This window comes from Podarcis liolepis (assembly GCF_965112155.1).
Source record: "Podarcis liolepis genome assembly, chromosome: 14".
Lineage (NCBI taxonomy): Eukaryota > Metazoa > Chordata > Lepidosauria > Squamata > Lacertidae > Podarcis > Podarcis liolepis.
The window spans coordinates 2910035-2935810 of record NC_139569.1 but is presented as its reverse complement, the minus strand read 5'-3'; the positions used below and the strand labels follow the sequence as shown (position 1 = coordinate 2935810).

The 25776-nt window shown below is 47.0% G+C and overlaps 1 protein-coding gene across 2 annotated transcripts in view; it reads left to right on the top strand.

Moving 5' to 3' along the window:
* The window catches only part of FOXK1 (forkhead box K1), an 87633-nt gene extending 80885 nt beyond the window's left edge, over positions 1-6748 (top strand). For both annotated transcript variants that reach the window (XM_083474738.1, XM_083474739.1), the window contains exon 9: positions 6215-6748. In XM_083474738.1, coding sequence (XP_083330864.1) covers positions 6215-6435 — 221 coding nt within the window. In that variant the 3' untranslated portion in view covers positions 6436-6748. The remainder of the gene's footprint in view (positions 1-6214) is intronic.
* The last annotated feature ends 19028 nt before the right edge of the window (positions 6749-25776 follow it).

The window sequence follows — 25776 nt, the reverse complement described above, 5'->3', positions numbered from 1 at the left end:
TCTTTCAGGACCGGTGTTATGTGGTCTCAGCGGCCGCTCCTAGTCCCCAATGCTGCCGCATTCTGGATTAGTTGTAGTTTCTGGGCCACCTTCAAAGGGAGCCCCACGTAAAGCGCATGGCAGTAGTCCAAGCAGGAGATAACCAGAGCATGCACCACTCTGGCGAGAAAGTCCACAGGCAGGTAGGGTCTCAGCCTGGTGGGCTCGTGGTTCCAGCGTGTGTTTCTGTCCTTGTGGCGTTGCTGCCTCTCTGTTTTCCAAGCAAGAGGAAAGCTGGCTAATTCATATTTTCGCCTCCGCCGCACAACGTGTGTTGGTAACAAGATTTCAAAAAGCAAAACCTGCCAACAGCCCCTCTGCTGTCCAACGAGGCCTGATGGAAGAGTCGGGCACCAGGTAATTGCTCATTGTGCTCAAAGCCCTTGAACAATCACCTGGAATTGCCTGGAATTACTTCAGCGAGCCGAAAGTGGTGATTAGCAAATCTCCATCGAGAAGCACCCATTCCGCCGCGAGAGGGAAGGTGAAGATTAAAGAGACTGTTTCTCTTCCCTTTTGCTCCACTGAGAACTTAATTCCCCTCTTGACGATGAAATCCTAACAGCCTTTGCCCAGAAGTGGGCCCCGCTGATTTTAACACCACTTGCCGGCAGATAAGTATTGTTAATTACATTGGTGTTCGCTTATCTGTGCCATGGGATTGCGTTCTCTCAGGGCTTTAATTCTGCTCATCAGGATGAGTCCCTGTTCTCATAGGGCACCTTTTTTTCAAGAAATTGGTTTGGTAGAGCCTTTTTGGTGGTAGCTCCACATTTTTGCTGCCCAAGGTAAGAACCTTAGGGCGAAGAGCGAGTAATAATACTAATAATAACAATAAATTATGTTCTTGGGGGACGGGGTGGGCTGGTGTGGAGGACTCCCTGGTCCTCAGTGGGGTAACTGTGTCCCTGAAGGACCAGGTGTGAAGCCTGGGAGTCATTTTGGACTCACAGCTGTCCATGGAGGTTCAGGTCAATCCTGTGTCCAGGGCAGATGTCTACCAGCTCCATCTGGTACGCAGGATGAGACCCTACCTGCCCGCGGACTGTCCCACCAGAGTGTTGCATGCTCTAGTTATCTCCCGCTTGGACTACTGCAATGCGCTCTACGTGGGGCTACCTTTGAAGGTGACCTGGAAACTACAACTAATCCAGAATGCGGCAGCTAGACTGGTGACTGGGAGCGGCCGCCAAGACCACATAACACCAGTCTAGAAAGACCTACACTGGCTCCCAGTACGTTTCTGAGCACAATTCAAAGTGTTGGTGCTGACCTTTAAAGCCCTAAACGGCCTCAGTCCAGTATACCTAAAGGAGTGTCTCCACCCGCATCGTTCTACCCGGACGCTGAGGTCCAGCGCCGAGGGCCTTCTGGCGGTTCCCTCCCTGTGAGAAGCCAAGTTACAGGGAACCTGGCAAAGGGCCTTCTTGGTAGTGGCACCTGCCCTGTGAAACAACCTCCCATCAGATGTCAGAGAGTACAACTACCTGACATTTAGAAGACATCTGAAGGCAGCCCTGTTCAGGGAAGTTTTCAATTTGTGACATTTTAATGTATTTTAAATCTTTGTTGGAAGCCGCCCAGAGTGGCTTGGGAAACCCAGCCAGATGGGCGGGATACAAATAACAAATTATTATTATTATTATTATTATTATTATTATTATTATTATTATTAAATAATAATTAAATATTGACTTAATGCAAGGGTTCGATGAACGATCCATATGGATAACTATGGATTAGTGCCGGTTAACACAGTGCTCTTTTTCTAGAAAAAGAGGTGCCGGAACTCAACATCAACGCCTCTCTTTTTTTCTTATAGTGGAAATGGCGCCCACTTAAGAGGTGCCAGAACTGAGTTCCAGCTGGAAAAAAAAGCCCTGGGTTAACACTCCTTTTGCTTTGTGTTCGTGTACTTAAGCTTGAATTGTTTGGGGGGGAAACGTGTTCGTTTGTTTATAATACTAAATTAATTCTGCGTGTGCCAAATTGTTGGTTTTTTGTTGAATTTACTGGAGCGCTCTGTGTGTTTGGCTTGCAATTGTATTTCCAACGCTCTGTGTTTTTTGATGGTTCAAGTATCGGTTGCCAGCCCATTTGGGGGACAGCTGGCTCACTGTGGAAAAGCGGCGTCCAAGATGAGAAAGCGATAGAAGAAACAACTGCAATATGTAGAGATAGTTCTTTTTTTAAAAAAAATACTATTTATTGAGTTTTACATTTTCATCTTCATCACAATAATATGTCTAATGCAAAGAAAAATACTGAATTTCCCTCTCCCCCTCCCCCCCCGCAACTTCCCTCAACTTCATCTGGTTGTTTAACATATTGATTTCTCCTGCTTGTTTTATTATACCTTGATATTGCATTCTCTAAAATGAATATTATTATGTTCTTATCATTCTAACACCCTGTTTTGTTTTGTTAATTGTAAGTGTTTAGTCAAACCCTGCTAGTAAGTCCATTTCTTTACAGTATTTCTGCAGATACAACATAAATGGTTCCCAGTCTTTTTTAAGTCTCTGTTGTCCTTATCCCTGAGTCTTCCGGTTTGCTTCGCCATTTTAGCATATTCCCTCAGTTTTTCTTGCCATTCTTCTTTAGTCGGTATCTCGTCACTTTTCCATTTTGGGGCTAGCAGTATCCTAGCTGCAGTTGTGGCCTACATAAAAAGTTTCTTCTTTTGGCAAGTCTCTGACCTGTAACGCCTAGTAAAAAAAAAGGCTTCTAGACTTTTAAGAAAATTTATCTTTTTTTTTTTATAAGATATTTATTAAAGGTTTTAGACAATATAATCACCAAACATATAGAATACCATCACCAGAATATAACAAACACGGTTAGAAAGAAAGATAAGGGAAAAAAAGCAAAAAGATAAATAAAGAATAGAAAATATAAAACAAGATCAACTGTCTGTAAAACATATTTTCTTAACTTTTTGGACTTCCTCACATCTCCCTATCCTGCGTTCCCAATTATAAAATTATGAGCAGCAATTTGTCACCTTATTCCAAATCTTAATTTATAAATTTCAAAAATTATGTCTCCAACTTTAAATATTTTTTCAAGTGCTTAAATACTTAATTTAAACATAATATTACTCCAAATTTCATCTTTTCCTTAAACATCACTTATTCTCATATTCTTTCAATTTAAATTGCTGGTGCCATATTGTTTTCTATCCTGCATCTTCTTAACATTCATACAGTTTATAATGTTTTTGTAGATAGTCCTTGAACTTTTTCCAGTCCTCTTCCACTGTCTCTTCTCCCAGGTCTCGGATTCTGCCAGTCATTTCTGCCAATTCCATGTAGTCTATCAGTTGCGTCTGCCATTCTTCCAGCGTGGGCAAATCTTGGGTCTTCCAATGCTTTGCGATGAGTATTCTTGCTGCTGTCGTTGCATACATAAAAAAAGTTTGATCCTTCTTTAGCACCCTCTGGCCAACAATGCCCAGAAGGAAGGCCTCTGGTTTCTTGGGAAAGGTATACTTAAATACCTTCTTCAGCTCATTATAAATCAATTCCCAGAAAGCCTTAACCCTTGGGCAAGTACACCAGAGGTGAAAGAATGTTCCTTCAGTTTCCCTACATTTCCAACATTTATTGTCAGGCAAATGGTATACTTTTGCAAGCTTGACTGGGGTCATGTACCACCTGTATATCATTTTCATAATATTCTCTCTTAAGGCATTACATGCCGTAAATTTCATACCTGTGGTCCATAACTGTTCCCAGTCAGCAAACATAATATTGTACCCAATGTCCTGTGCCCATTTTATCATGGCTGATTTAACCGTTTCATCTTGAGTGTTCCATTTTAACAGCAAGTTATACATTTTTGAAAGTACCTTGGTCTTAGGTTCTAACAGCTCTGTTTCTAGTTTCGATTTTTCCACCTGGAAACCTATTTTTTTATCCAAATTAAACACCTCCCTAATCTGAGCATAGTGTAACCAATCTCGCACTTTATCCTTTAATTTCTCAAAACTCTGCAATCTCCAAGTATCTCCGACTTTTTCTAGTATTTCCCAATATTTCGGCCATTTGGCCTCCATATTGAGTCTTTTCTGAGCCTTAGCTTCCATTGGTGACAACCACCTTGGGGTTTTGTTTTCTAATAAGTCTTTGTATTTTATCCAGACATTAAATATTGCTTTCCTGACAATATGGTTCTTGAAAGTCTTATGAATTTTTACCTTGTCGTACCACAAATATGCATGCCATCCAAAAGCATTGTTAAACCCTTCCAAATCCAGAATATCAGTGTTCTCAAGGAGCAGCCAATCTTTCAACCAGCAAAAAGCTGCTGATTCATAGTACAACCTTAAGTCTGGCAGGGCAAACCCCCCTCTTTCCTTAGCATCAGTTAATATTTTAAATTTTATTCTGGGCTTTTTGCCCTGCCAGACAAATTTAGAAATGTCTCTCTGCCACCTCTTGAAACACTCCACCTTGTCCACAATCTGTAGGGTCTGAAACAAAAACAGCATTTTTGGCAGTACATTCATCTTTATAGCAGCAATTCGGCCCAACAAGGAAAGTTTCAGTCTTGACCAACTTTCTAGATCCTTTTTGATTTTTGACCAGCATTTTTCATAGTTGTCCTTAAATAGGTTCAAGTTTTTAGCAGTCATATTAACCCCTAGGTATTTCACTTTTTTAACCACATTTAAGTCTGTCTCTTTCTGAAACCTTTCTGATTCCGAAGTTGTCATGTTTTTTTCCAAAACCTTAGTTTTTTGCTTGTTTAGTTTAAATCCCGCAACCCGACCAAATTCATGAATCAATTCTAAAACCCTTTTCGTACTAGATTCTGGCTCCTGTAATGTTAAAACCAAATCATCTGCAAAAGCTTTGAGTTTGTACTGTTTAGCTGCGACCTGAATTCCTTCAACCAACCGGTCCTCTCTAATCATATTTAAGAGCATGAAAATTTATCTTAAATCAGGCGTGTCCATTGTTCGTTTTGGGGCCTTAATCCGGCCTGCCAGTCGGTTTAATCCAGCCCCTGCGGCAGTTTATTTCCCAGGGTAAAATCTTTTTTTAAAAAAAAACCACACCAACTTCCATCCTATAAAAAGGTCAACAACTTTGGTCGGCCCTCACGGCCCTTCACTTCCTCAAATCTGGCCCTCTTTGAAAAAAGTTTGGACATTCATTTCATTATAAAATCATTTCACAATAATTTTTAGTTATTTTACAGTTCCCTGAAGAGGTAGTTTTAAACGCGTCTTGTGCGTTTACAAAACCGGCATCGGCAAAGCTAACGCTCTTCTTCCTCCCTCTCTCTCTCTCCCTCTCTTTCCTTCTCCTCCTCCTTTTTTTTTTTTTTTTTTTTTTTTGAAATTGCAATTTATTTATTTGTTAACGTTCTTATATTACATAGGTAAACGTTGTCATATTACATTACAGGACTTACTATAATATAATTTCCAACATGTATACAAAAATTATATACAAATTTTATATACCTAGAAAGAAAATGAAACCAAAAAAGGAAAGAACAAAGAGAAAAAACAAAAAAAATCCCCCCAAAAAAATCATATGCATACCAACATACTAGACTTCCTGTTTATCCCGTTGTATATTCCTTTTTTACAAATGAATGTACTGTATTTTTCGCTCCATAAGACACACTTTTTCCCTCCTAAAAAGTAAGGGGAAATGTGTGTGCATCTTATGGAGTGAATGCGGGCGGGAGGCTCTGCTCAGCACTCCCTTTAAAGAGCCGCATGGAGCGTGTGTGCGGCTCTTGGGGGCTTTTCCCCGAGGAGGGAAAAGGGACTGACGGGCTGCTCTCTGTCCCTTCCCACACCTCCCGGAAAAGCCAGCAAGAGCCGCTGCCAGGCTCTGCTCAGCGCTCCCTTGTAAGGGCTCCCTTTCGTCCCTCATCCCGCTTTGCTGGGAAGCCAGCAGAAGAGGCGCTGCGCAGCTATCGCTCTTGTTCTGCCGGCTTCTCAGCGAAGCGGGAGGAGGGACGGAAGGGTTTAAAGCAAGAAAAGCGAGAGCCACTTACATGCTCTGCGCAGAATTTTTTTTTTCTTGCTTTCCCCCTCTAAAAACTAGGTGCGTCTTATGGTCAGGTGCATCTTATGGAGCGAAAAATACGGTGCTCTTATTATTGTATATTTCTTTTCCTTTTATCTAATACATTCCTCTCTTTCCTCCTCCAGCCCTCACAAATCCACTGCAGCTGCTGGCTGCCCAGGCCAGTTCCTCCACTCCGGCCGTGGTCAGCCAGGCAGCGGAGGCCGCAGCGAAAGAGGACCCTCCTGGTGAGCCGGACGTCAAGAGGCCTCGGGTGGAGGAGCTGAGGGGGGCAGCAGTGGCCCCCTTGCAGACAGGCAGCGTCATCACTTCCACGGCTCCACAAGGACAGGCGGCCAGCGAATAAGGAAACCGGGATGCTCTGAAAGAGGCGCGGCGCACGACCTTTGCGGGATTCTCTTTCTTCTTCTTCTACAGAAAGAAGAAGAAAAAACTACATCTGTAACACCTTTTTTGGGTTGTTGTTGTTTTTTTAAAGTTCCTTTCCAAAAGTTAAGATTTTAACAGGACGGGATGGTCTCGAGGTGCCAAATGAACGGCCGAAACCTCCAGCTACACAGAAGTCTGCTTTGCCTTTTACTCTGGAGATCTTTTCTCTCTCTCCCCCCACCCAAAACCCCCCGACCTCCTTTTTAGATTAAAGAAACAAATACAGACAATTTGATTGTACGACTGCTGGGGTTTTCCCCCCCTCTCCTCACGTTAATTTCCTTCCCTTTCCCTCAAATATTGGGCTTTGTATGTGAGCATATTAAACGCAGGACAGAGGCACGTGTGGTTTTGGAGGAGGCTGGGGCAGGTTGTGATCACCAAAGATTACTTCTGCCTCTTTTTATATATGTATGCGCACATACACACAGGAATGTGCCTCCCTGCCCCCCGAGCTTTGAAACCCAAAATCCAGAGGAAGCCCAGCTGGGAAGGGCTTTGCGAAAAGTTAGACGTTGCAGGCTATATTGGCCGGTATCCCCAGAAACAGCCTCGTGGGCCTGTTCATTCTTCCCACCAGCTGACCCATGCTCTAACATTGTATTGCTGCGCAAGGTGCCCCCCAGCCAAGGGACTGAGAAACTGTCAGCACAGAGATGTCAGGATACTGGTTTAAGTCGGGGGGGGTTCAGTTGGTTAGAGCAGGGGTCAGCAAACTTACCGTGCCTCGGGCCAGTGTCTCCAGCGCCGATCATGCGGAGGGTGGGAGAGCACGTACCCATACGCGTGCACTGTTTCCGGCGCATTTCCAGGTCGGAGGAGCACCGGAAATAGCATGTGCGCATGAGCACGGGCCTCCTCTGACCCAGATGTGCACCGGAAATAACACTTGCGCATGCGCACAAGCTATTTCCGGTGCTTCTCTGACCCAGAAGTGGGCAGCCACGCAGCGCCAGTAAGAGCAGGCGGTGGGGGTCACCGCGGGCCGGATAAACGAGTCCCTCGGGCCTTATCCAGCCCGCAGGCCTTAGTTTGGGGACCCCTGGGTTAGAGCATGGTGCTGATAACAACGCCAAGATTGTAGGTCTGATCCCCATAACAGACAACTCTGCAGTGGACTAGAGAATCCTCCAGAATCTATTATAATTCTATGCTCAACATTTGCTGGGTTGGTATAAGTGAGGCTGCGTTTTCTGGCATCTACAGCGGGCATAGGCAAACTCCAGATGTTTGGAACTACCAATGCCCATCATCCCTGACCACTGGTCCTGTGAGCTAGGGGTGATGGGAATTGTATCGTATCGTAAAACCTTTATTGGCATCACATACAACATCCAAAACAAATCAGTGCAGAATTACCGCTTCCCCAGTGGCACAAAACATTTGCTAAAAGAAAGGAGGCAGAGCAGTCTTATCGTCACATCTCTTGGTCTCCAGGGAGTTCAGACGTCTGCAGTGTATTTTGACAACAAAAAACCAAATAGAGACATTTAGCCACTAACTTGGTGAGCTCCTGATCGTTCCCCAGTCATAGAAAATGTACGGCCTCTGATTCTGACCTCTGAAAATGTTTGACCTCCATTTGGGGATACAGAGTTGATCCAGAAATTGCTGGCGGAGATCAGCATATAGTTTACAATTGAAAACCATATGTGTAAGGGTTTCCATATTGGGACGCGGGTGGTGCTGTGGGTTAAACCACAGAGCCTAGGACTTGCCGATCAGGTGGTCAGCGGTTCTAATCCCCACAACGGGGTGAGCTCCCGTTGCTCGGTCCCTGCTCCTGCCCACCTAGCAGTTCGAAAGCACGTACAAGTGCAAGTAGATACATAGGTACCGCTCCGGCGGGAAGGTAAAGGGCGTTTCCACTGGTTCCAGAGAGCCAGTGTGGTGTAGTGGTTAAAAGCGGTAGTCTCGTAATCTGGGGAACCGGTTCGCGTTTCTGCTCCTCCACATGCAGCTGCTGGGTGACCTTGGGCCAGTCACACTTCTCTGAAGTCTCTCAGCCCCACTCACCTCACAGAGTGTTTGTTGTGGGGGAGGAAGGGAAAGGAGAATGTTAGCCGCTTTGAGACTCCTTAAAGGGAGTGAAAGGCGGGATATCAAATCCAAACTCTTCTTTTTCCGTGTGCTGCTCTGGTTCACCAGAAGCGGCTTAGTCATGCTGGCCACATGACCTGGAAGCTGTACGTCGGCTCCCTCGGCCAGTAAAGCGAGATGAGCGCCGCAACCCCAGAGTCGGCCACGGCTGGACTTAATGGTCAGGGATCCCTTTACCTTTAAGGGTTTCCACCAGGTGGTCTTCACATGGGCAAGTTCTTTCTCCTTCCACCCTGCCTGAGAACCTTCCCCAAAGGAGGTTGGATGGGTTTGAATTAAACCTGGCCAGTGAGAATGCCCTTCTTTCTTGAGGGTTAAGCAGAAATTCAAGGTAATTGTGGTTAGTTTCATGTGCCCAATAAAGTTGAAAATAAAGAGGGGGACATGTTTTCTCTGCTGCTACTGTTAGTTCTTGGCGTTCAATATCCCACAAACATCGGGAGGGCTGGAGTTTGCCTGTGCCTGATCTGTGTCTAGTTCCAGGCTTGATTTAACACGGTGCAAATTCAGGGAAGAGAAGAGCTATCCATGGCTACAGCCTCAGGGGAGAGTTGCTCTTTCGCTCGTATCCTGCTTGCGGTTTTCCCACAGGCAGTGCTGGAACTGGATGGGCCACTGGCCTGATCCAACAACCTCCTCTTACGTAACAACCTAGGCAGGGCTTTGCTGTGTCGGGATTTGTTAAGAGGGAGTAACCAGCTGGGACCTTTTGGTGCCGTTCCTGTCCATCGAGCCTGAGAGAGGGAGAAAGACCGGAATCGAATAACTGTTCACCTTTAGAGATGGCGCTGCCTCATTGCTCGCCACACCTTGACATAGCTGTCAACTTTTCCCTTTTCTTGTGAGGAATCCTATTCAGAATAAGGGAATTTCCCTTTTAAAAAGGGAAACGTTGACAGCTATGCACCTTGAGAGCCCAGAGGAGCAGACTCCATCTCTGGTAGCCTTTTGTTTTGGACGGCAACTTCTGCTGCAGAAGACTGGTCCGGAGAGAGCTGGGTTCAAATTCCTTCGCAGCCATGCTGCTCTCTGGGTGGGCAGGTCATGCACGTCTAACAACCCTGTGAGGTGGGTTGGGTGGCAAGGAAAGGGGGGAGATTGGGGAGAACTACGAGCGCATCCTCAAGCAGGAAGGGCAGGATAAAAATGTTCATGACTCGTCATTGGATCTCATAAGAGACAGCGGTGGTGTAGTGGTTAGAGCGTCAGAACTAGTGCCCGGCAGAGACCAGGGTCCAAATCCTCACACGGCGAAACTCGCTGGGTGCGATCTTGAGGGCCATTCACGGCCTCCCCTACCTCACAGGGTTGTTGTGGGGATTAAATGACGAGGGGGCGGGAGAACCACGTGTGCCACTTTTGAGCTACTTGGAGAAAACGGTGAAATGATAAATGCAATAAATAAATGAATAAATATGATTCCGGTCCCCGTGTCCCGTGGGTGAAGGTTAAGACATCGACCGCTTGGCACTCGTTAGGGTTTCTTCGTATCCGCGGGACTTCAAGTGGGTTTTCAGAGCCCAAATTTAAGCAAATCTTGCTCAGTGCTGAGCTTGGCGGGGGGGGGGGGGCGTAAGGACGAGCGCGTGACCCCATGCATTCCTCCAAGCCATTTATTTATTTCCCTGTTTGCAGGCCCTTATTAAGAAAAGCAGGCCTAAGATTTAGGCGTGTTTGCAAATCCAGCCATGCTTCTGAATTCCTCTGAATTTAAGCATTGCAACACCTCTTTGAACACTTACCTGATGTTCGGGGGGGTGTTGTGCGCGCACACACACCCAGTTTGTAAGAATTGTTCACACGTCGCGGTAAACCATAGTTAATGGGACAGGGGCATCCAACAGGTCGATCGCGATCTACTGGTAGACCCCCAGGAGGTTTTGGTAGATCGCTGTCAATCGCTGGGTCCCTTTCCTTAGCGTTGCTAAAAATCGATTCCCGCCCTGCCCTCCATTCTTGCACGATTTGCAGAAAGGAAGACAAAAGTCTACTCAGTGAGGTCGTTTGTTTCCCCAGCAATCTGTTGGTGAGCGGCTGTTCATCTTTTCCCTTAAAAATGGGCAGCATTTTAGCCTGGAGCTCTCCAAAATCGGGGCTTTCCTCCTCAAAAATAGCTCAACAATTTTGCCCTGAGTAGATTGCAGTCTCTTGGGAGTTGGCCACCCCTGACGTAGGATATCGGGGAGAGACCCCCTCCTTCCCTCTCAGATTGGCAGATGATAATAATAACAACAACAACAACAATAATAAACTTTATTATACCCCGGCCAGAGCCGGGCTCAGGGCAACTAACACCAGTAAAATTACAGTAATAGGGGAGGGGGGAAACAATTTAAAATACAGGTTAAAATACACTTTAAAATGCAGCCTCATTTTAAAAGTAGCCAATAAATCAAAACCATAAGGGGAGGGAAACATACGGGTCAGACTGAGTCCAAACCAAAGGCCAGGCGGAACGGCTCCGTCTTGCAGGCCCTGCGGAAAGATGTCAAGTCCCGCAGGGCCCTAGTCTCTTGTGACAGAGCGTTCCACCAAGTCAGGTCCACTACTGAAAATGCCCTGGCCCTAGTTGAGACCAATCTAACCACTTTGCAACTTGGGACCTCCAAAATGTTGTCATTTGTGGACTTTAAGGTCCTCCGTGGGGCATACCAGGAGAGGCTGTCCCATGGGTACGTGGATCCTAGGCACTCTTGATTGTCCCGCCCCCCACAGAAATTTGGGGGTAGCAGTGACAAGAGGGCCTTCCCTCTAGCGGCCCCTAAGCTTTGCATCTCCCTCTGCACAGCTTTTTGCAACTGACAGATCCACACCTCTTTCTCCTGAACTTTGACACCTGAGGTCTGTGTTTTCAGGACCCATCCTATTCCTGGGACCGCAATTTGTTTTATCTGTTAGCAATACGGAATTGGTATTTGCTGCAGCCTGCCCTGGGACGTGCTAGTAAAAGTCTAATAATAATAATAATATAATAATAATAATAATGTCAGGGCCGCCTCAGGTCTCAGCTCACAAAAGACCAACGCCAAGCTCTTCTTATGTACAAGGATGTTTATTGCAGTTCATTAATGGTTCCACAACCGAGGCGTGCAGCCCCGCGTCTCTTTCTCCTAGACATTAGAAGTCCCCTCTGAATCGGTCCCGCCTCTACACCAGTTTAAGAGGCTTGTGCTAGTCCACCTCTTCCTGTCCTTTCTTTTCCGCAGGGTCTTTCTGCCCCCCTGGGTTCCTTCCCTCCTGCTTTCCCCTGACGCGGATTCCTCAGATGCCTGCTCCCCCCTCCTTCGTGCTTTGGGGCCAGGCTCCTCCTCCGGGCTCTCTGCATTTCCGCGCGCCTCCACATTTGAACTTGGCGCGCGTTCGCTACCTCTGACCTTCCTCTTGACAGTTACACTACTCCCTGTACTACTCTCCGCCCCTTCCGGCAGGACGTCCTGCCCCGATCTCCTTCCCCTGTCTCCTTCCTGCTCTGCTCCGTGTGTCACACTGGGAACTCCACCCTCTTCACTCCGTTCCTGCTGGGAAGCCGACCCCGATCTCCCACTCCCACTCGGGGTTTCCCTGCTGCTTCCCTGCTCCTGGCAAGTCCCCCCTGTGACCCCCCTTGGCCTGACCAGGGGCGCCCCCTTCTGGGAATCCTCCGATTCACTTGAGAGACTCATGGAAGACCTCAAGTCATTGTCATCCTCTTCCTCACTGTCCTGGGATTCTTCCCCATCGCTCTCCGTCTCCCCCCTCACCTGTGCCTCTGTCCCTGAACCCCTGACAAATAATAATAATAATGTCTAAACCAGGGCCTGCGGTTTATTTCCTCCTAATGCTAGTCGAAAAGGGACAAGCAACCAAATCAGGCACATTCCTTACCTGTGGTTTACTGTGATGTGCAAAGGGTGCCGATAAATTTTTATTCACAAAAACAGTCCCAGTAAATCTCTCAGCTGTCGTGGGAGAAGGGCAGTCTCTTAGCTCTGTATAACAACAGATACAGTGGTACCTCGCAAGACGAATGCCTCGCAAGACGGAAAACTCGCAAAACGAAAGGGTTTTTGGTTTTTTGAGTTGCTTCGCAAGACGATTTTCCCTATGGGCTTGCTTCACAAGATGGAAACGTTTTGCAAGTTTGTTTCCTTTTTCTTAACACCGTTAATACAGTTGCGACTTGACTTCGAGGAGCAACTCATAGCACGCGGTGTGGTAGCCTTTTTTGAGGTTTTTGAAGACTTTGGTGATTTTTGAAGCTTTTCCAAAACTTTTCTGACACCGTGCTTCGCAAGACGAAAAGAACCGCAAGACGAAAAAACTCGCGGAATGAATTAATTTCATCTTGCGAGGCACCACTGTAGTTTGAACTTATTCTGAAGGAGAAATCGAGTTAGGAGCCCCGGGGTTGACTCTTGTAGGCGAGAGAGAGCAGAAATAATCTTGCGAGACAGGCAGAGAAAGACCTGTTCTCTGCGTGAAAAAGTTTGCTTGCCATCTAAAAAAGAAAGAATTGATCACTTGCTTCCCCCTGGAAGTTCTAAGCATCTGGTGCAAAATATCTGCATGCACACCCACCCACCCAGAAATCAATTCAGTTGGGAGAAAAAGATCTTGCTCCATATGATCTATTAGTTCTGGAGGTCCTTTCGTCCGGTCCCTTCTCCTATGCAAGCAGTAATTCTGCCCTTGTCTAAAATAAAGGAAGGTGTCTCTAGTGAGTTCCTGAAGGAATGAGAGCATTGTGCTGCATGCATTCAGATGCAGTTGCCCAAACTTGTAGGAAACCGTGAACATGCGAGGAGGAGGAGGATCACAAGACACCTGACGGGGTTTGCATTGTTGGGAAGCAAAGCCCAGCTTGGGTAAGGAAACAGGACAGACCTTTGCTGTTCTCCAGAGCCAACCAGATGCACGTCTGCCTGCCTACCTTTGCGTGCAAACACAGAGGCCTTTTGTTAAAAATCCCACTCCAGCTGCCCACTTTGATCACAGCGAAACAGAGCCGGCTGCGAGGGACTGAGCTGTCTGCAGCGGACGATCTGTGCTTCCTTGGGCAGGGGGCTGTGTGGCACGGTGGACATTATTATTATTATTATTATTATTATTATTATTATTATTATTATTATTAAATTTATTTATACCCTGCCCTCCCCAGCCAAGACTGGGCTCAGGGCAGCTAAGACCGGTATAAAAACAATTGATTAAGATGCAACTTAAAAACAAGATTAAAATACAATATTAAAATGCACCCTCATTTCAGTAGAAACTCAAATCAAAACTTTTTGGGGATGAAAACGTCAAGTCTTCACCAAGACCAACTATCCAGACTGGTCCTACATGGGCCAGAAAAAAGCCAGGGAAGTCCCCAAATAGGAGTTCCATCACAGAAGGAGAAAGGAAAGAGGAGGAGGGGATCAAGTTGATTCCAAGCCAAAGGCAAGGTGGAACAACTCTGTCTTACAGGCCCTGCGGAAAGAAATCAGATCCCGCAGGGCCTTGGTAAAGTGGATTAAATCCCAGGCACTTGGATCCAATGCAGCCCAAACGGGATGGGACTGCTCAGCTTGGACTTGAGACTCCCCTAAGAAACGGGGGGGGGGGTATATCTCCCTCCATCCTCTTCCAGGTTTGCATTCTTGTTTTCCTTCACACTGTAATGAATTTGACAAACATCAAACATCCCCCCCTCCAAAAAAAACCCCAACTTCTGTACTTCTGACCTATTTGATATTTTAAAGTCACTTTTTTCTGTTTGGAAAACAACATTTCAGCATCCTTGAATGGAGGTGAGGCCTTGCTTCATATTTCTAGGCACAGGTCTGAGCTATCCAGTCCTGTGTCCGAGTGCTTTTTAGTTTTGTTTTATTTTATTGCCCCAGCGCTTTCTCCACGAAGACTCGCTCTTTACTACTGAAAACAATTAAGTGGAAAATCCGAATTGCTGTTTGTTCCGATTCAGCAGTAAAGATCAGGTTTTCCTGGAAAAAGCAGCGGGATTTTTTTTATTTATAAAAGCTCAGACACAGACCAGGCAAGCGTGGACCTGTGTCTAGAAATTGTGGGCCAGGTAGTAAGTGTGGGGGAGCCCTGACATCAGACTCTGGCCTGTGTGCCTTCTGAATCCAGGGGTAACTTACCTTAGGGCAAAATATGTCCCCGACGTCTCCTGTTGTAGGGTTGCTATAAGGCAGCAGGGGACATGTATCCCCATGTTTTCCTGCAGATTCCCAGAGGTATCCTTTCCATCTTGCTTTGCCAGTGGTGAGGCTTGCTGTTGCAGAGGCTTCTTCTAAGACACATCATCACCAGCCCTCGCCAAATCCTGATGGATTTCACCACTGGGCGCAGGGAGAGGCATCAGCCTTGAAGGTGGATGTTCAGGTTGTTGGAGAGGAGAGATGAATCCAGCCCCATGGGACACGACCCACTAGTAAATTCTCCGTTGCAACCCCCTGTCGAGAGCTCTTGCACAACTCCTGTTGAAAACCTCCTGGTGACTTGCACCCCATTTTAAATGAGTGGGATACAGAGCGCCGCTGCCTGAATTTCTCACCTCAAACACCCAAGTGTCTTTGGCCCAGCCCTGGAACTGGGAGTGCCACCCCTAACCTGGCTGCCCTTACCTGCTGTCAGACCACAGCTCCCATAACTCCTTGGCCATCCTGGCTGGAGTCATGGCGGGTTGGAATTGCCAGATTATACAGAGAGCAATGTGGGACGTGGGTGGCGCTGTGAGTTAAACTACAGAGTCTAGGACTTGCCAGTCAGAAGGTGGGCGGTTCGAATCCCCTCGACGGGGTGAGCTCCCGTTGCTCGGTCCCTGCTGCAGCCAACCTAGCAGTTTGAAAGCACGTCAAAGTGCAAATAGATAAATAGGTACCACTCTGGCGGGAAGGTAAACGGCGTTTCCGTGTGCTGCTCTGGTTCGCCGGAAGCGGCTTAGTCATGCTGGCCACATGACCCGGAAGCTGTACGCCGGCTCCCTTGGCCAGTAAAGCGAGATGAGCACCGCAACCTCAGAGTCGGCCACGACTGGACCTAATGGTCAGGGGTCCCTTTACCTTTACAGAGAGCAATGCTTTGGGGGAGGCTGCCTTAGGATATGCCAAGACACTCTTGTGGCTGCATGCGATACCTGCATTGCAGGGAACTGGGAATAGGTGACCTAAACTGATTTTATGTTGCAGGGGAAGATGCATAACAATGCACAATAAAACTGTGGTCCTAGGTGCATAACAATGCACAATAAAACTGTGGAGCCATGGGTAGGCAACCTAAGGCCCGGGGGCCGGATCCGGCCCAATCACCTTCTAAATCTGGCCCACGTATAGTCCGGGAATCAGTGTGTTTTTACATGAGTAAAATGTGTGCTTTTATTTAAAATGCATCCCTGGGTTATTTGTGGGGCATCGGAATTTGTTCATTTTGGTTTTTTCCAAAATATAGTCCGGCCCACCACATGGTCTGAGGGACGGTGGATCGGCCCCCTGCTGAAAAAGTTTGCTGACCCCTGGCCTGAGCCATGCAGTCTCTCCTGCATCCCTGAAGGAATTTCATTTCGTATTTTTATGCTGTCAGGCGCCCTGTGATCTTCAGGTGCAATGGAGGATGCTGGAGTTGGACACAGTTGTCTGTGCAACTAATGCAGGCAACCGCCATCTTGTCCTTTGCCTCAGGCCAGTCATGACCATGGCCATTCTTACCTGTAGAGCTCCTAAGGGCTGCTTAGATACTTCAATGTGGGTTAAATAAATTTAAAAACTCACTTCAACCCCAGATGGAGAGCAGGGTCATTTTTCTTTCTCTGAATCTGACATTCGTCACGGCTGTTTGTCGTCCAGACTCAAGCTGGAAATGGGATGACGTTATACATGGGAACAAATTTCAATAATAATAATAATAATAAATTTTATTTATATCCCGCCCTCCCCAGCCGAAGCCGGGCTCAAGGTTGGTGTGTGAGGAATTCATAGCTGCACATGTGGAAAGGGTCTTCAGGAGCCACGAAATCATTCCACACGACTGGCGGCAAGTGTCAGGAGTGCATGCAGGAGCCGGGCTCTGTGACTAGTAGGGCTTCGCAGGACTGGGGCCTTCCTAAGTTTGTTCTGAAGAGGCAAGGCACGGCCTCACAGGTGAGGCCGCTTGGTAACTCCCAGCACCTGGTGGCAAGAGCTGGGAAGGGATATAAGGTCAGCATTTCCCTTTGGCTCTTTGCCACAGCAACTCGTTTCCTGCCTTGTTGCGTTTGGCTTCTTGCTTCCTGATCCTCAGAACTTGGCTTCTTGACTCCTTGTTTATCAACCCTTGGGCCCTCGACTTTGTGACTCCTTGCTTCTTGACCCTTGGACCCTCGACTTCATGACTCGCTGCTTCTTGACCCTCGACTTCAGGACTCCCTGCTTCTCGACCCTTGGACCCCTGGCTTCTGGACTCACGTTCCTGCTCCCACCCCGCCATCTTGCCCCCGGTCCCGACGTCCTCAGCCGGGACTTCAACCACCCATAAACCGGACCGTGACAGCAATAAACAGATGGAAACCAAGCCTTAGGAGGAACGGCAGAGAGATTCCAGTATGTTTAGCCTGGAGAAGAGGAGAAGTGAGAGGAGATAGGATAAAGGTAAAGGGACCCCTCATTAGGTCCAGTCGTGGCCACCTCTGGGGTTGCAGTGCTCATCTCACTTTATTGGCCAAGAGAGCTGGCGTACAGCTTCTGGGTCATGTGGCCAGCATGACTAAGCTGCTTCTGGCGAAACCAGAGCAGTGCATGGAAACGCCGTTTACCTTCCCGCCAGAGTGGTACCTATTTATCTACTTGCACTGCATGCTTTCGAACTGCTAAGTTGGCAGGAGCTGGGACTGAGCAACGGGAGCTCACCCCGTGGTGGGGATTTGAACCGCAGACCTTCTGATCTGCAAATCCTAGGCCATCTTCAAATATCTCAAGGGAGCAAGCTTGTTTTCTCCTGCTCTGGAGGGTAGGACTCACACCAATGGCTTCAAGCTACAAGAAAGGAGATTCCGACTAAACATCAGGAAGAGCTTTCTGACAAGGGAACGGTCTTCCTCAGGAGGTTGTGGTCTCTCCTTCGTTGGAGGTTTTTAAGGAGAGCTTGGATGGCCACCTGTCAGGGATGCTTTAGCTGAGATTCCCGCATTGCATGGGGTTGGACTAGATGACCCTCAGGGTCCCTTCCAACTCTAGGATTCTTTGATTCCATTATATTTGACAGTTTTAGTGAGACCACATTAACCATTTTTAAAAAAGATGGAGAGCAGAATGGAACTTTTTTTTAACACCCATCCCTAGATTTAATTATACGTCCCTTGATCAATACCAAATGTGTTCAGGGGTTCCTGTGACACAGATTACAAACAGCTTCTGTTTTTAATTGCAAAATGCCTGGAGGCCGTTGTTCATGAGTTAACGGCGCAGTCGATTTGAAGAGCGATGTAAACGCTGCAGCTCTTAAGTTATGATGGACAGATGCACTCAAGAAAGCACCATGTCCGTATAATGGAACATTTACCCCAGTTAAATTCCTACATCTAAGTGCAGCAATAGCTTGACCTGGAGGCGCAGCTCTATCTTTAAAACCTGCTTGTACAAGCGTTTTCCTCCCCTCACAATTTCCATATCAAAAACATAACGTTTTAATAACATCAGGACACAAATCTAACAGGAGAGGAACTCGGCGACCTCAATTTGCATGAAGTTTGTGGAACAAACTCTGGAGTGGAACACAGGTCAGCAGGCCGGGCCGCGTTTGATTTTGCTTGTCCCTGAAGCCTCGACTCGTTTTTTAAATTAAAAAAATAATGATAGGGATTTCTGCAGGCACGGGCGGAGAGGAAATTGCATGGATAATTTACAATCTGGCGGATGCAAACTTAGAGAAGGGCTGACTAAATGCTGGTAGCAGATTTGGTGGGCTGCAGTGAGTCCTGCATTTTGCTAGGAAGACTGCTGAGGTGAAAAATGTCATTAAGAACATAAGAAGAGACAGCTGGATCAGGCCCATGGCCCATCTAGTCCAGGATCCTGTTCTCACAGTGGCTGAAGAATTTCCTTGCGGAAACCAGTAAGCAGGATAAGAGCAATGCTCCCCTCCTGTGGTTTCCAGTAAAGCCACTTCCACCCTACAGAGGAGGTTGGGTTGCGGGCTTCATGGCCCCACCACGCACGGTGGCTGGGGGAATCCCCAGCCGCGTCACACACACACACACCCCGGCCAGCCAATTGGCTGGCTCTGGGGGCCTTGCGTGCCCTATTTAAGGCAGGCGTGGCCAGGGATCTCCCTCTTTTCACACCTATCAGCTGTTTCTGTTTCCCACCCTTCCGCCCTATAAGGTTTTCGTTCCTTGACATTGCTATGGACCTTGGTTGGTCGCCACTGAGGGGCCTGGTAGGAATTTTTCCACTTGGCAAATTGGCACCATCCACTTGGTTTTCACCTACCTCCTAGCAAATCATCACAACTTTCTTGGTATTGGCGGTTAGGCATTGGTATTGCTCTGTAGATGGAAGAGGGGAGGAAGTGTTAGGATATTTCCATTCCACCTTAAAAAGGAGCAGGCTTTTGTGAGTCCCAGAGTCTGCGTATTTCCTGTTCACAGGAAGTTTATGTTTTCTATTGCTTTCATTTTCTCTCTCAGTGCCTGAAACACTGATGCAGGCAGTCATGTTTTCTCTGTTCTGACCAACGAAGTATAAACTTATAAATAATGCTCTCCTGCGTGCATCTTTTGCTGTGCATTATCTGCTGATAAGAGCGTGCATCAGCTCTGGAATGTGGCAAGCTATTTCTGGAGCGCGTGTCGCTAATTGCTGATACTGCGTGTCTACGGGAGATCGATGGACGTCTGGAGGCGACGTGGGGCCATGATGGACTTTGTCTCCCTGGCAGTATCCAAACAGCGCCATCACCTGCCCCACATATTGAAGGGTGGTCCGATAAAGGATTCTGGGGGGCGTGGCCCTGTCCAAAGCCTAGGGGGTGAGGGCCTAAGGCACGCCCCTGAGCAGTGACCCCAGGGGAGTTCCTGGTTGATGTGCATCGGCAGGACTCCCAGTAGTTAATCCTTCCTGGACTTCAAGCGGACAGGCTGAAGTCGGATATAGTCGATTAGGACCAATGCCTAAGCCAATACTGCTCATCACCTGTAACCAATAAAGTTGTGGCCTTATTTAGCCCATTAACCTTAATTGTGTCATGTGTCTTTATTTCCACGGGGGGGGGGGCTCGCCACGCAACTGGGATTCAGAAGCATGGCTGCCTCTGAGGCTAGTAGCCATCAACAGTTTTCTCGCTCCATGAATGTCCCTCATCTTCTTTTACAGCCAAGTTTGTGGCCAGTTTTGTCTCTCGCGGCAGCGACTTTAACCATGTGCTGCACGAAGAAGGGTTTTATTTTGTCTTCCAGAGTCTCCCAAAATTCAGCTTCCTTGAACATCCATGAGTTCCAGTGCTGAGGTGAATCATTTCACCTAACGAGAAAGACATAATAATCTGTCACGAACTAAATCCGCATCTGCTGTATTTACTGCCATTGCCGGATTTACGTATAAGCTAAACAAGCTCTAGCTTAGGGCCCCACCCTCTTGGGGGCGCCCAAAAAATTAAAGGGGGAAAAACTGGATGTACATTTCCAAAATATAAGATAAAACACAAAAAATAAAACCTACATACAGCAAGTGTTTTGTGTTATGTAGGCTCCTATGATCATAGAATCATAGAGTTGGAAGAGACCACAAGGGCCATCGAGTCCAACCCCCTGCCAAGCAGGAAACACCATCAGAGCACTCCTGACATATGGTTGTCAAGCCTCTGCTTAAAGACCTCCAAAGTAGGAGACTCCACCACACTCCTTGGCAGCAAATTCCACTGTCGAACAGCTCTTACGGTCAGGAAGTTCTTCCTAATGTTTAGGTGGAATCTTCTTTCTTGTAGTTTGGATCCATTGCTCCGTGTCCGCTTCTCTGGAGCAGCAGAAAACAACCTTTCTCCCTCCTCTATGTGACATCCTTTTATATATTTGAACATGGCTATCATATCACCCCTTAACCTCCTCTTCTCCAGGCTAAACATGCCCAGCTCCCTTAGCCGTTCCTCATAAGGCATCGTTTCCAGGCCTTTGACCATTTTGGTTGCCCTCCTCTGGACACGTTCCAGTTTGTCAGTGTCCTTCTTGAATTGTGGTGCCCAGAACTGGACACAGTACTCCAGGTGAGGTCTGACCAGAGCAGAATACAGTGGCACTATTACTTCCCTTGATCTAGATGCTATACTCCTATTGATGCAGCCCAGAATTGCATTGGCTTTTTTAGCTGCCACGTCACACTGTTGGCTCATGTCAAGTTTGTGGTCAACCAAGACTCCTAGATCCTTTTCACATGTACTGCTCTCAAGCCAGATGTCACCCATCTTGTATTTGTGCCTCTCATTTTTTTTGCCCAAGTGCAATACTTTACATTTCTCCCTGTTAAAATTCATGTAAGTCATGGGCCCCGCCTGCTAGCCTGCTCCCTCAAATATCACTGGTTTGCTCATTTCTATATCAATTACTTTGATAAAATACATATTTTGTTATGTGCAAATTGCTTTAGATACCTATTAGGTCCATAAATTACCATGTAGCATATATTCAACACAAAAAACAGTGGCAATTTGTTGTTGACAAAGGACGGCTGGGGAGGGCAGGGTATAAATAAAAATTATTATTATTATTATTATTATTATTATTATTATATATAAAGGGCCCCATTACCTTCAGGAGCTTAGAGCCTCATCAAACCTAAATCCAGCCCTGTTCACTGCACTTAAATCTCCCCTCAGGTGTATTTTCAGGTAGCATATTTCATGAACTCCTTTTCTGGGGGGAGGGACCCCAGTTTTGGGAACTGTCTCAGGGCTCCCAACTACCGGAACAAGCAGACCGAAGCTTGCAAGTCCTGGTGGCGTTGCTTGCCCTGCAAACATGCCAAGCAGGGTCTGATACCGGTTTGCAGGGGAAGTGCAGATCATCGTCTGTCCCCAAACAAGCATCAGAGAAAGAGAGTTGCTTTGTACAAAGGGATGCAGAGTGGGATGAGTTTATCAAGTTGCCTTCTGCCAATCCATTACCATCAAACCAAGGTTTGGTGTTATGTCTATCTCAAGGAAGCAATGAAGATACATTCATGCAATTCTATCTCACAATTGAAAGGAGATTAATTGCAAAGCGGTCTTAAAGTTGTCAGTCATGTTCTAATATTCTTTAAAACAAAAAAGAATCCTGCACAGAGTGAGGAGTTTTTAGACGTCTTTTTTCCCCCTAGTCTCTCTAGTTGATGAGCTATGGCAATGTGTGAAGGTTTTCTGCTTGGCTGTGAGAGAAATCTAGCTGTAAATTTCATACAGTGTCAAGGCACTAACATAAAACCCATCTCTAGCAAACATGCTTTGCATTTATATGATCTTTAAATTCCTGGGGGAGAGGATGGTGGAAGATGCAGCCAGACTCCACAAAACCAGCCAGCAGCCGACTATAGGATATTTGCTTCTTTCCCCATTACCATAGTTTGCTGACAAGAGGCGAGGGAATAGCAGCTGGAACAAAATATCAAGCATTTCCCCTCTAGTCCAGGACTCTTCTTTTCATTAGCAAACCAATGATTTTTCTGCAAGACTATAGTATCAGTGCAGTCTAAGTATTACTCTCCAGAATCAAGTTGCTTCTGTGCCCAGTTAGTATTTAAAGCCCTAAATGACTTAGACCCCAAATATCCAAAAGACCCATCTGCTTCCATATAGACTTTCCCGAGTGTTAACATCAGCAGAGGGGTACCCTATTTGTAGTCCTGCTGGCCTCAGAAATTCAGGGATTAAGAAGACTTGGTAATGCTGTTTGATTTCGGAGGAGGCTAAGGGGAAAGTCAGAGGCAAAAACTCAAAAAGAGTTTAGGCCCCCAAACTAGAATGCCCCAACTGAATGCTTTCGTCCAGCCTTCACCATCCTGGTGTTTTGAACTACAACTTCCATCAGCTAAATCATGGTGGCATTTTATAGCACACTCTTTTTAAGTTTTCAAAATACTTCACATGCATTATCTTAGTAATCCTAACAACAGCCCTATAGAGTAGGTCGGTATACTCATTCCACACTACAGATTTCATGGTGAGAAAAAAGAGCTTGAGGATGGGATACCATGTCTTCCCAGACATTTGATGAGTTCCTGCTAACAGGTAGAGATGTGGCCCAATTCTGTGGATGTTTACTTGGAAGTCGGTACTGCTGAATGCAGTGGGACTTTCCCAAGTTAAATGGAATTAGAAGAAGGAGGAGGAGGAGGAGGAGGAGAGGCGTTTGGACTTGATATTTCGCCTTTCACTCCCCTTTTTGTTGTTGTTTAGTCAATGAGTTGTGTCCGACTCTTCGTGACCCCCTGGACCAGAGCACGCCAGGCACTCCTGTCTTCCACTGCCTCCTGCAGCTTGGTCAAACTCATGTTGGTAGCTTAAGCTTTACTGCCTGGGTTTTTATAACTGCTGTATGGAAAGGCACAGGAACCTGACCTTTGAAGAGTTTGTAAGTACTGTAAATAATTTTTAACTTATCAAACGTGTGGTTTCTTTCTGTGCTACAGGAAGTGGGGAAATTTGGAAGCAACTTAGAAGGGGATATTTTAAACATCTAACTGCCTATATTTCCACACTTTGCTTTGCTGCATATTTTGTGATTTTCGACGTCTGCTGCAGTTCTCTCACTAAAGAGTACTTGCCCCAAACCTGAATCTATGCGTCCAGGAATTCTTCTTTTTTATATACCATCTTTTTTCTTTCCCAACCAACATAAATGTTACACAGGAAATCAATTAGCAAGGGGTGGGAACAAGACAGACTGGGTCGCAAGACACTCTAGAAATGTTTGACTCACATGTATTTCTGAAACCCATGCACAAGTGTCTCCCTGCTCAGATGCCTAACACTCTATCTCTCTTCCTGGGAGGCAGGGATGAATTTCCGACAGGATAACTGTGCATAACTGTTTCCTTGTAATGACTTTCCCCCCACTTGGTCCATCCTGACAGACACATACACAGCTCGGGGAAATGGCAGCAGCACACTCCCTTTGACAGAGCGCCTGCCTCCTGATTAAATCTCTCTGATGCCTCTCATTGCGAGAAGCCGCTTCTGGCTAATTAGCAGTCAGAGCAAAATCTGTCTCTGATGCAGAGACATTAATCCCTTTTAACCTTTTCTTCTCAAGGAAGTCTTTCCACCCTTCATCTCCTTGTTTAAGCTTTGCAAAGCAACTTTTCATGGAGGTCATCGGAAGTAACGTGAAATTCTCTCTCCCCCCTAAAAAACATTACATCTGTCCCTATAAATGAACTACAGGGACGGAACTGTGCAATGGTGTTCTAATGTATCGATAATTAATAATGAGAATATTTAATGGACAGTGATTAATAATTAACTCCCCCCATCTGTTTTCCCATGGGGTCTAGCTAAAAGTCAGACAAATTAAATCAAGAGTGAAATACAAATCATAGAGAAGAAGAGTTTGGATTTGATATCCCGCCTTTCACTCCCCTTCAGGAGTCTCAAAGCGGCTAACAATCTCCTTTCCCTTCCTCCCCCACAACAAACACTCTGTGAGGTGAGTGGGGCTGAGAGACTTCACAGAAGTGTGACTGGCCCAAGGTCACCCAGCAGCTGCATGTGGAGGAGCGGAGACGCGAACCCGGTTCCCCAGATTACGTGACTACCGCTCTTAACCACTACACCACACTGGCTCATAGCCTCATAGAACTGTAGAGGGACCCTGAGGCTCATCTAGTCCAACTCCCGGCAATGCAGAAATATGCAGCTGTCCCATACAGGGATCAAACCTGCAACCCTGGTGTTATCAGACCACGCTCTAACTAGCTGAGCTATCCCCAAGCTTAGTCTAATCCAGAGGTTTTCAAACTTTTTGAGTCCACGGCTCCCTTGGCCAACTACATTCTTTCTGCGGCACCCCTGGGGGGCTCAGGAGCCCAGTTATGTCACCCTTTGCTTGAAGCACATATTTAGATGTGCACCTGTTTGATTTCCACCCGCCCTGTCTTACTCCCAAATACAGTGGTACCTCAGGTTACATACGCTTCAGGTTACAGACTCCGCTAACCGAGAAATAGTACCTCGGGTTAATAACTTTGCTTCAGGATGAGAACAGAAATCATGCTCTGGCGGCGCGGCAGCAGCAGGAGGCCCCATTAGCTAAAGTGGTGCTTCAGGTTAAGAACAGTTTCAGGTTAAGAATGGACCTCCGAACGAATTAAGTTCTTAACCTGAGGTACCACTGTAGCTCCTAGTACCGTACGTTTCCAAATTGCCAAAACCTGCTGATGCAGCCAAATTCATTGGATTCCATTCCAAGAGAAGATAACTGGCATCTGGGGGCCTCTCCAGATGTTTTGGAGCACAACCGGCCCAGCCTAGCCTTGGTTCCCACCCTAAACATCTGCCTAGCCTCAGGTTGGTGAAGGTTGCAGCTGGAGGGGTTGTTTGAGTTTTAAGTATGGCAGCAATCTGCACCTGAGGCACAAGGGAAGGGGTGGAGGAATAGAAATATGCCTTTTTAGGGCAGAGGTTATCAGCCTTTCTGAGCCCACGGCTCCCTTGGCCAACTACATTCTTTCTGCGGCACCCCTGGGGGGCTCAAGGGCCCAGTTATCTCACCTTTGCTTGCAGAGCAGGCAGCCTCTCACCCTTTTTTGAACACACTCCCTTGTGGAGGGTTCCCTCAGCCTCCTCTCCTCTCCCCTCTCCTTGGGAGTCCTCCGGGCAGCTGCCCCTGGTCTCTGAGCTGCCCCAAGGAGAGGTGCCTCCTCACACTGCCCCACAGGGACTTGGGGCTTGTCTTGTCCATTCCGAACAGCAAGGGCTGGTGGGCTGGGCTCCCTCGCCCACTGGCTTGCTTGCTCCTGGCAACCAGCACCCCCCGACCAGCCCCAGAGGCACCATTCGCCTGCGGAGCTTGGAGCCAGGGCTGCTGCAACAAACAGCTGTGCAAACCTTTGGGAGGCAGAGATGCAAAAGGGCATCAGAGGAGGGAGGGAAGGAAAGAGGGACAGAGGCCCCTGTTATCTGCAGCACCCCTGACCATCATTCAAGGCACCCCAGGGTGCCACGGCACACTGGTTGAAAA